This window comes from Cornus florida, unplaced genomic scaffold (assembly GCF_030987335.1).
Source record: "Cornus florida cultivar Cherokee Brave unplaced genomic scaffold, ASM3098733v1 CherokeeBrave_3.0.0_Hap2_Chr04, whole genome shotgun sequence".
NCBI lineage: Eukaryota > Viridiplantae > Streptophyta > Magnoliopsida > Cornales > Cornaceae > Cornus > Cornus florida.
This window is the reverse complement of record NW_026775574.1, coordinates 91,274,803-91,286,619: the sequence shown is the minus strand read 5'-3', so window position 1 is coordinate 91,286,619 and position 11,817 is coordinate 91,274,803. Positions and strand designations below refer to the sequence as shown.

The 11,817-nt window shown below is 35.9% G+C and overlaps 1 protein-coding gene across 3 annotated transcripts; it reads right to left on the bottom strand.

Moving 5' to 3' along the window:
* Nucleotides 1-1,614: 1,614 nt before the first annotated feature.
* On the bottom strand, nt 1,615-11,389 carry LOC132303893 (uncharacterized). 3 transcript variants are annotated; one of them, XM_059801335.1, is made up of 13 exons: nt 11,257-11,389; nt 11,019-11,134; nt 10,318-10,347; nt 10,063-10,199; nt 9,463-9,642; nt 9,303-9,366; nt 9,089-9,196; nt 7,449-7,602; nt 5,140-5,229; nt 4,660-4,715; nt 3,773-3,830; nt 2,542-2,697; nt 1,615-2,442 (listed from the first exon to the last, which is right to left on the bottom strand). In XM_059801335.1, exons 1-13 carry the CDS (start codon nt 11,336-11,338, stop codon nt 2,264-2,266), a joined length of 1,410 nt encoding a protein of 469 aa, XP_059657318.1. In that variant the 5' UTR covers nt 11,339-11,389; the 3' UTR covers nt 1,615-2,263. The 3 variants fall into 3 exon arrangements, with proteins under 3 accessions (XP_059657318.1, XP_059657319.1, XP_059657320.1); XM_059801336.1 differs by lacking the exon at nt 9,089-9,196; XM_059801337.1 differs by lacking the exons at nt 1,615-2,442; nt 2,542-2,697 and having other exon boundaries at nt 3,768-3,830.
* Between the last annotated feature and the right edge of the window lie 428 nt (nt 11,390-11,817).

Sequence of the window (11,817 nt, the reverse complement as noted above, 5' to 3'; positions counted from 1 at the left end):
AAATAAATTCAAATAAAATAAATATAATTTTAAATTTATTAAGTACTCAACATTAGTCCTGATATCGCTAGGCCACTGGTTGTTGGTAAATAAATGAATATTATTTTATAATATGCTAAAATTATAAAGTTTTGTGGATGTTTCAAGGGTGCCTAACACCTTATCCTGACAAAATAGAATCCCCAATTTTATAAATCTCTGTGACTTTGACTCACATCGAGAGCCTTTTCAAAAATTATTTTAAAAAATACTTGAAAAATTATATTTTGTGAAAAATATATTTTAAAGGTGACAACTTCTTGACTTTTTACACAAGGTCCCTACTTCAAATTTTCATTTGTCACTTTAAGTTTACATTTCTTTGTGTTTCCTTCCATTTTAAACTCACACTTTCTAAATCACTTTATTGAAATAAATGCAGTTCAAAATCCAAAAGATGCATATTTTTACTAAATTTATAGTACAGTTGAGAAACAAAACCCTTTTATAAACATAATATGGTTGGTTATAATTAACTACATTTACCATAATGTAATTTCAATTTAAATCAAATAACTTTAAATTTTTGCTGAAACTTAATCAGTCTGATATAATCTTATTTAATTATCATTAAGTAATGGTATCATAAGAATCTCTCACGAGCTCTCGTTATGTAACCAATGAATTAAAAAACTATTTTTATCATTGATTAAATAAAGAGAGTTTAGGACTTTGACAGAAAGGGATCTCATAATAATATTACTCTAATCATTTCAGGTTTGGCTAGTTAATACCCATTGTCGAAAAGTTAAACTACCTGATTCAGTAGTTCTCAAGTATAAATAGAATAATCCAATTTAGCAACTATTTAAAAAAAAAAAAAAAAAAAAAAGAAAAAAAAAAAAAAAAACTAACTAATGCCACAAAATAGCATGATTAGCATAAGTGTCAGACATTATGCCCCTTTTGTTCAGGCATAGTGGAAGCCAATCACAAACATAATAATTAGGGATGGCAATATACCCTGCAGGGATGGATAGATACCCACCTCGTTTATAATAGTTTTAGAAGGCCGTTTAGCTTATTTGAACGGGAATAATTTTTATTAATAAAAATTCGCGCCGAGTTTGGGGGCGGGGACAGGGAGGTTATCCCACCCCGCCTCGTCCCGTCTATGTAGTTAAATTACTAAATTACCCTTATTTTTACATTCACTCACTTTCTCAATAATTTTAGTAAGTAGCAGAGCCTTATGAGCTAAGAAAACACTCGTACCCTTGAATTTTATGTTAAATTATTGATTGCCCATTTTTTAATAATTTTTTCAATAGTTATATAATTGTATTTAAGGAAAAAAAATTAAAAAATGAGGAGAAATTATGGAACTAAACGAGGCAAGACAGATGCCCGCGGGGTAAAAATATTAAACAGGTGAGAATGGGATGAAAAGGTCCCCCGTTTAGGCGGTTTGGGGTAGGTACAAGGCAGGAGTTTCTAAACGATTGTAGGTGCGGAGGGATAGTACCCCCTCCCAAAACCGCCTCCGCTGCCATACCTAATAATAATTCAATCGCAAAACAACAAACAATAACACAATATTTAACATGGTTTGGCTCCACCCGGCCTACCTCCATGGAAAGAAAAATCCACTATCATTAATGAAGTTCTTAACCATCAACCATTACAATTCAAAGCCCAACCCAATAAGAATTTAGATAACAATAACCCCTCTAGATACGAGACACTAGTGTCTCATATTTAGTTCCTGAAAATGCTAAAAACATATGCCTAAGAGTTTACCAGATAACTATGATTTGGCGATTACTTAAAAAAAAAAATCATGAAAATGGCCTTAAATGAATCTTAACCCAAAGAGTTCAAATACTCAAAGCTTTACTATTTAAAATGCTACAATCATCATTTGAGAAAGTTAATAGTACAAAAATTGTGGACTATTCTTGTTGGAATAGTACTGACACGATTGTGTTCCATTTTTGAAATATGAAACAAAACTTTGCTAACAGGCAAAGCAACGCACAAAAGCAGAACCTTGAGATCACAATAACAAAATCAACCACCTCTCGAACTTGCCAATCTACAACCTGTTGTTTCTCCACGCATGCATCAATAACTTGGATGCGAAACATGTATCTCAACACTTCAACTGTCATTTGCTCACTTCATTCCGCCTTCTCGAGTGTGTGAATGCTGAGGTTAATATGTCTAGACTCGTCCAGTATCCCCTTATCAAATAGGCAATGGAATGGAAAAAACAGTGTCCGGATCACGACACATCAATGCTCTTGCCTTCTATATTTTTGCTGCTCTTCTTGAATTTACCTTTCATGCTTCCATTGTCTTCTTTGGATGCTTTTTTTCTTTTTACAGAACGTGATTCTTCCCCATTAATTAATATTTCATCTACATCTGCTGCTTCAATAGGAGGTACATCACCAAGAACTTCTGTTTAAGCAAAATTCACATGCTTAGACCAATCAGAATTGAAATCCATAAAAAATAACGTATACAGTATATCTATAAAGGACATGTCAATGCTCTTGCCTTTTGCCTTTTTGCTCTTTTTCTTGGTTTTACTCTTCTTGCTTCCACTGTTTTCTTTGGATGCCTTTTTTCTTTTTGCAGGCAGAGATTCTTCCTCACCGATTAATATTCCATCTACATCTGGAGCTTCAATGGGACGTAAACCGCCAAAAACTTCTGTTTAAGTAGAATTGACACAATTGAACCAATCAGAATTAGACACCACAAAAGATCAAGTTTACAGGATTCCTATATATTCTGTACCATTAAAAAAGGAGGGGGGGGGGGGGGGGGGGGGGGGGGGAGGGCGCGGGGCGGGGGCAAGCACAACAAAGAAGAGGCGGGAAAGAGGAGCTAGCAGACCATCAAGCCAAGCAAGTGGATAAGTCCAATCCAAACCTAACCCAAAGACAAGAACCAGAAAAGTCCATGATAGGACATGCAGCAGAAGTTTAACTCTTTGCATTGTAAGTGAAAACCAACAGATGTGATTGGTTCAGAATGTGCAAAAAAAACCCAGAACCTGGCAATTCTTTTGCTATAGTTAACAGGTCACCAAATGGATCTGGTCATGTGATTTTGAGAGAAACTTTACAAGGCGTGCAGAAGAATATTGGAAAACTATTTCCTTATTTTTCCTTTTTGCAATGCAATATCGAAGATATGTATTCAGAATAATGGGATAATACAATTGTAGGGAAAAGGACAGAACATAAACACAAATAGAATATTGGCGGTACAATGTTCTTTTATGGTGGCAAGCAAAATGTGAGAGAACTGAGTTTGATAGTTTTGGTCATATGCAGCTACAACCAATAATGTCACACAAGTCAGGAAACGTGACGTGGTCCTTATTAAGGGTAATGCTATAAGAAAGTGAACCAAAACTAAGATTAAGATAGTTAAGAAATATATGATAGCAGTAGTTTCATGTAGTTGACCACTAATAGTTGGAAAAAGGCTTTGCTGACATTTAGTTGAATTAATGTTCTTTTATGGTAATATCATATACAAAATTTCCTTCGTTTAACGCCCGGGGGGTGACTCCAAGTTTTTCAAGCGACTCCATTTTCATTTTGTTATATAGGACTATCTCAAGGCATCATGGATGGATGCAGTTCTTTCACAGTTGCTAGTGCTAAATCCACCTCTCTATTGATACCTATTTTTCTGGTATTAGAAAACATAAAAAGAATACATATACAATGAGCTTACCTAAATGCTATTTACGATAAGCCAAAGAGAGACTAACCTTCATTGCTAAAATTTGAATCGAAAACAACATTTGTGAGATGCTGCTTCAAGAAAACCTGCGTCCAAATTTGTTAAAAAATTAAAATGATGTGAAGAGCACAAACTCAGAAATGTAATTATTTACCCAAAAAAATACTTTGAAATGTCATTTCACTAGGTTCATCCCAGAATACAGATTTTTTTAATAAAAAATGACTTGCACTTACTCCAAGACAAATAGAACTCTAAGCACCACACTATGAATATATAACTCTACTCGTTACAGGTACAGTATAAACAGCCATCACTGCAAATGCAATAGCAGCCAAATGAACTGCTTTTGGACAAACTAGAAAAAGCCACGAAGATGCATCTTTCTCCAACCAAGCTTAAATCTCCCACTAAGGCCATCATCACATTTAGGGCCCTCATGCTTTTCCGCTCCCAAGCCCAAAAAAGGAGGGGATTAAGCATACAGCCAGAAACATCTAAGGCTCTTCCCTACCCAGACACCATGAATGCTAACATTTGAACTTGGCGAAGGGAATCCACTAGTATCTTTTTTTCTTTTTCTTTTTTTGATAAGTAAAGGGAAGACTTTATACCATTACAAAACCAAATGCTCAGACCCCCCACAAAACAAACCCCCCTTATATAATCAGTACAACTTACACATACGTTCTTGACCACAAATTCAAGTAAATTCTTATTTTGATTGGTCAGGCCATAGTCTAAATTTATAATAAGACTTTATAACATTACAAAACCAAATGCTCAGAAACACCCCCCCCCCCCCCCCCCCCCCCCCCCCCAAAACCAAAAGAAAATAATAACAACTACTTCCGAACAAACTGGAAACTTTCAGCATTGACAATAGATATGTCGAATAATAGTTTGATAACATACCGCAGAAAGAAGTTGCCTCGACTTTATATCCCAAAGTCGCAAATAGCAATCCAGTCCTGGATAAACAAGCAAGTTTTTCACTTCAGTGGTTGCAAGAGAAATTTATTATAATTTTTTAAAATAAACAAAAAATATATGCTTCTAATTTGTAAAGAAATTATGCAAATATCTAATAATTTGACAATAGATATGTCGAGGTAGTAAGCCTCAAGTCAATTAACCCTCAAACTATCTGTTTTCAAACAAGAATAGAATAGAAGAAAGTTCATAGGTGACACAAGGTTATATATTGTACTTAGAAATATTATGCAACTGTTTGGACCAACAGATGAAAAGATGTCTCCTTAAATTTGCTTCATAAGGATTATTCAACTTACAACACAATACAAGCACCAGAGGCCAAAATAAAAATCTACATCATGTCCCTAAACAGGGAAAACAGAATATGTTAATTATGTGATGAGTGTGTAGAATACCCACCGCATGAGGCTATCACTGGGTGCTCCGGATGCCTGGCTATGGATCTTATACTTCCAGAACATTTCCCCAAAAAGCATCCTAATAGTTTCCCTGCAACACCCATAGATAAGAGTTATGAACAGTAAATCACGGCAATTTACCAAATATATAAATCTCAGTTTGATAGGCTTCACAACCAGGTCCAACAAATAATGGTCATGCGACAAGGTTTCAAACAACCTGATTTCGAATATCTTTGCGGAAAAAAAGGAATGAAAAATTGAATATGGCCTTCTATGAGTATCAAAATCATTCCACGTCATTGGAAGAATTCAATCAATCAACGCAACCAGAAGTGATGTGAAAACTCCATAAGCATTGTAAGAGTATAATGTGTGTAAAATAGCAATCAACAATGGGAAGCAAAAAAATCATAATAGACACAATATGATCAGCTTAGAAGTACTACCTCACAGGTTGGGTTCTAGGCATAATGCATATGTGTATGAGCAAATTCACACAGTGAAGACAATATTAATCATCCCAGACAAGTTGACAAACCTACGAATGAGTTACTTTACTGATAAGGTATTTGAGGATGTATTGGAAGTATTTGGGGACAAATCAACTACAAATAGCCAGGAAAAACCCGGATGGAGCACGACCCACCCAACAACTTCTGTAAACAATTGGGAGGTTCTATGCTATGCAGTATCCATGGCTATGGCAACGCTTCATTATCCAAAACTTTGAACCAAATAATAATAGAAATAACAATATGTTCCATTCCAAATCACACTTTAATATCAGTTATTGAAATAATTTCATATACGCCCAACAGTAAGATCACTTTTGAGATTTGAAATCATCATCTGAAACTTTATTTCTCAATTAATAACTTACAACAAAGGTGAATCTTACCATTATGCATTTTATATCAAACCTTTTTCCAAGCAGGCTTCTTCAAACAGTTTGCTTATAAAATTTATGGAAGTCCAAGAGAAACCTGCTTCTACCATGAAGCAATAATATTTCAAATTCTAAAAGCTAGGTGTGCTTATTAATTCAATACTAAATGAACAGCGAGAGAATCTGTTTGCCTTCAGGAGATTAAGATGGATGTGACATCTATGGAGGTGAGAAAATCATTTAGGATCGAGGTATGTTGAACAGGTTGCTCTTGATTAATATCAAGTTATCAACAATGGGTACTCTTTCTTTGTGGGACAATAGGGTGGATCAGAAAGCTGATGAATGGAGAAGGTTCTATTTGTTTCCGATCATATTACAAACTCAAAGGATGTTCATTTGGTCCTTCGTGGGTGTATACGGACCCGTTGAGGATGCCCACATGGGTGAGCTTTGGGATGATCTTATGAAAGTAAAGAAGGCGATGGGAGAAGCCTCGGTGTATGGGGATACTTCAACATTATTAAGTATCTTTGTTAAAGGCTATTGTATTAAAAAATCATGAGTGCTAATTTAAGGGGGAAAGAAATTTTGAGTGCCATGCAAGATCTTGTAGATTTTATTCCTTTAAAGGGAACAACATTCACCAGGTGCAGTAGGCAGAAGTCTCCCACCATGTCTTATTTGGACCAATTTACTCAATCTCCTGGAAAAAGTAGTCTTTTTGTCTTTTTCGTTTTTTGAATACCCAAGCCTGTCGGACAGACAGCCAGTCGGGCTTGGGGCTACAAACAAGCTGGAAAGATGGGCTTTGCAGACTAGAACCCCAAGCCAAGCCCAGGTTCGCTCAATAAGGAGGTTTAAATCTTTTTGGTAGCGTATGAATAGGGTTTAGCTTGGTTACCCATATATATGATTTAAACATAGGATTATTACATTTTCATGACTGATTGAGATTATTGATCATTAATTCAGAGCTCTCTCCCTAATTTCTTCTCTATTCTTCTTCACATTTCTCTCCCCTGTTCCTCCATCTACAAACTAAATACTCCATATTAATGATTTAATGGATAGTTATCCTTTAACTCCTTGACAAGATAGACCTCAGATTGATAAATAGCTAGACTGAATGGGTTTTGGCCCAAATGTGCAAATCCTGGCCTGTCCAGCGCTAGTTTGGTTCCAGTTGAAGAATGAAGAGCTAAATCTCCACCAAAATTCTTAATGTCAAAAAATTCAACCACTCACTCAAGCAATAATTGCAAGGATTAACTTGGACCAATTACAAACATGAATCCAAAATACAAAAACATCAAATGGTAACCATTTCAATATGGCAGACTATGACCCACATGTACATACAGAAAAAATACATAGAAAATCAAGTTCTTGGAATAATGTGTATGCGAAACTGTTAATACCTGTTCGTACATCAACAGAAGCAAGGTCACCAGATCCATTTCCTATAAATATTGTATGACCATCTAGATCTTCAGTGACTGCTTTAATTGGGGTCTCGCGAAAATCAAATGACATAACTGGCCTTCTCTGAGCAGAAATGTCATAGAGGCGAACCTGTAGAAGATAATAAGGAATACAAGTTACCAAGTGGCCGGTAAAACCATCATTTGGGTGAAAGAAAGTTTTTGCCGTGGACCTAAAGTAACCAACTTCCCTCAAGATATCGTTTAATTAGTTGATTTTATAATCGGATCCCTATATATTTGTGGATCACTAACAAATTATTCAACAACCAATTGGCTGATGCTTCTAATAACCTCTGACCAATCAAGAGTAAGGGATATGCAATACTAGCTCTGTGTGATAGAGAATGTAATGTTTTTGCCTCAAGTCAAGTCAAGCACATCAGATATCCTAATGATCAGGACGTGGGTGCGTGTGCATGTGTATGAGAGAGAGAGAATGTAATGTGTTTGCCTCAAGTCAAGTACGTCAGAAATCCTAACGATCAGGACGTGGTGTGTTTGTATGAGAGAGAGAGAGAGAGAGAGAGAATGTAATGTTTTTGCCTCAAGTCAAGTCAAGTACGTCAAAAATCCTAACGATCAGGACGTGGGTGTGTTTGTATGAGAGAGAGAGAGAGAGAGAGAGAGAGAATGTAATTTTTTGCCTCAAGTCAAGTCAAGCACGTCATAAAATCCTAATGATCAGGACGTGTGTGCGTGGGTGTGTGTATGTGGGGGAGGGGGAGAGAGAGAGAGAGAGAGAGTGTGTAATGTTTTTGCCTCAAGTCAAGCACGTCAGAAATCCTAATGATCATAACTTCTCATCAACTTTATTAAAGACATGCCTACTCACTGATCTCCAAACAGGAGAGCTACATCCTTCATAACGACTAAAAGCTTAGCTCTAGTGGTATCTCCTCTACTTTCCAAGCGTAAGTTTGAGGGTTCAACTCTCCATAGGAGGCAATTTTGGGCATGTGAGTCTCTTACCCAGGGGAAAAAAATACAAGTTCCTGAAGTATTGGGCATCAATGGTACAGAGACATTAAGTTCCCGGTCCTCCTCATGTTGAGAGATGAAAACTAATTCCAGAAAAATCACTCCACTAAACTTCCAGAAAAGAATATCTGACTTTCATGTCTTCTTCTAAAATTTCATACTTCATCTGAATAGAATTTATTATTATTATTATTATAAATAGCATATAGAAATACATAGAAATATGAACACACAAATACATGAATCAGAAAATTCATAATGATGCAACATTTGGCACATCAGGACCACTAGTCGATATTCTTGGTAATCCCATTCTTGATCACAATTTATGATCGATTATGAACAAGCAGGTGAATAACAGAGTGGGAAACCAAAATTTGAATCAACCCAACAGAACATATTTGTAAAGGTGATTTATTTGCTTGTTTATTAAAACTACCCTCACAATTCTAATCAACCCAGTAGAACAGCTATGCACTGGAGAATATTTACTTTACTGGTCTTTGTAACATTCCAAAAGAATTACCTTCTTTAGACAGAGTATTAGAACTTGGGTTTCACACAACGTAAGAGAGGAGTTAGCTATCACAAGTTACCTGGTGGGAATTGGTGCCAGCCACAAATTTGCGATGATCATCTTTACTTAAGTATGTTGCAGATGTAAACCAAGTTGGGGTAAATATACCAAGATTGTTTTTAGCAGGCTGTACAGAAAAAATACAACAATACAGGGTCTTGGGTCAAATGGTGATGAAGATTAAGTATTTCTTAATTTTAAAATGCATAAGAAGGATGGTCGCGGAAGCTTACAGATTTTGCAGTCCACATCTTAGTACATTTGTCAAGATCCCACACATTAACTTCAACTCCCTTCCTGAGTAGGAGAGCAAGGAATAATCATTCCTCTCGTATCACTTCTAAACAACCAACAAGCTTATAATATAGAGTTATGAAACATATAGAAACTCACCCTCCAAATAATGCATAGTTTTCATTTCCATCCACTTTCATACAATGAATATCGCCGGTGGCACATACATTCCAGATTGTTGAAGAACCATTAGTGGTTGAATCCACTGGTGATTTGTGAACGTCAATGGACCTCACACTTGCAAGTCCTTTTGTTGTACATGTAAGCAAGGTGCATGACCTAATTCAAGACAAAAAACAAATGGATGGAGAAGATCTCAAAACTTCACCCTGCATTATGCATACATTGTGGTGATTCGGAAAATAAACATACATATATAAAATATGACCTAAGAAAAAAAAAAAAAAAAAAAACCCAAACATACATGAGAAAATAGAGAAAGAAGGAGCAGCCTTGACTACAAAATCCAAATAGCTAGTGGTCCAATAATACATAGATCTATTGGAATCCGCATGGAAGTGGGAAAAGGCATGTAGACCAATGACATATATAAACTCAATAAACATTAAAATCTAGGAGACCATGCAATCAAAAGTTACATTGTCACATGCATGCATACAGCAAAAGAGCAGAACAGCCTAAAAAGCAAAGAGAGAATCATTGGGCATTAAGATACCAGAAGTGAAGTCCAGAAAATACCCGGATGACAACTTCGATTTCTGTTTCCTGAACATATGCAACCCAATGATACCATCATCTCCAGGCCGACTGTCAGCAGTTCCAGCATTGGAAATTGAAACACGAAGATCACCGTTAATAGGACTAAGCACCTCAATCTGTTTAATAAATATTATATACAAAGTATCAATCAGAGGAACTTATAAACATAAATCACAAATAATAACTAAGAATCAAATGTGATCTAAGTTTTCATAGTTTCGAGAAGAAACTCACCAAACCACTTTTTCTTGCAACAGCTAACAACTGCAACAAATGAAAAAAGTCAAAATTCTAATATATCAATATTTTAGTGGTCAACATATTGTCATCAACTAGAGAATCAAAATTATCATGCCAAGCAAGAAAAAAAAAGTGAGATCAAAGCATATCATGGAAAGTGACAGAATTTTTTAATTCCAACAGACAAATTGCATGTTTTATCAAAATATGCAATCTTTAACTAAAGACCAACACTATAGCAGTAAAATGCTAAATATATAATTTGGATTCAAATTGGGAATCTGAATTCACATTTTCTTTCATTCAAATAATTGAATTCAGCTGTTTCCAGTTATTTGAATCTGCAATCTTTTAAGTACTTCTAAAATTCGTGTTCCTAAAAATTGTAGTTTTATGAGATGGTCCAAAAGAAGTCACCTGTACAATGCTAAATGTATTACCGTATCATGAATGAATGACGGAAATTCCCAATTCCAATAGAGGAATTAAACATGTAATATATATATATAGATAACTTTAACTAAAAATCAACACTATAGCAGATTGAATAACAATATAGAACTATCCTATTCGTGAAAAGAACAGATAAATAACAACATAGAACTGGAATACAGTTTAAACACATATATATACATGTTTGAAAAACCCAACATGTATCTAAATTTAATTTGCAGTAAACACAATCCAAAACATACAGGGTCAGTTTTACGGTCATTGATCGAGGCGGCGAGCACACAACCGGCGGGGTTTGGCTCTCCCCATCTCTCAACCACTCTAGGAACTCCCCCTTGTTTACCGCGAGCTTCCACACCTGTAAATAATCAATCATACCCAAAAATGCATGAGAATATATTATGTATACACATATATATATATATAATAAGGAGTGTATTTGTTAAATTAGATTGAAACCATAGATATACGAAGTATTACCTTTGACGAGACCAAGAACATCGAAAGTTAGGGCTCGAATCGGAGGACAACCAGGGCACTCCAACGTAGTCGTTCGTGGCATCTTCTACTTTGCTCTCTCCCTCCTTAGCTAAGGATTCGAAGAACAGTGTCACGCCTTTGCAGAGAAAGAGTAAGCGACGGTGTTAGGGTTAGTTGGGTTGGTCTGGGCTGGGCTGTGCTGGATTGGTCTGGGCTGGGCTACACAGTACTATAAATCTTGGGTTTCTTCGAAAAAACATTAGGCCATGTCCTGCCCGGCCAATTGATTGAAGCCCAGAAGGCAAGGCCCGGGCCGGAGCGGGTCTGTTTGTTTCTTTTCTAATGACACCTGGGGTGTTTCTTTCCATCATCTTGAGTAGCAAGGTATCACTATATAAGCTTTGGTCTCTGTCACTTAGGCTCTGTTTGGTAGGAAATAAATGGAAAAAATAAATGAAATGAAATGGAGGGATATATATATATATCTTTTTTCTTTTTTTTTTTAGTGTTTGGTATAAAATTGTGGAAGGAAGAGAGAAGAAATGGAAGGATTTGGAGGGA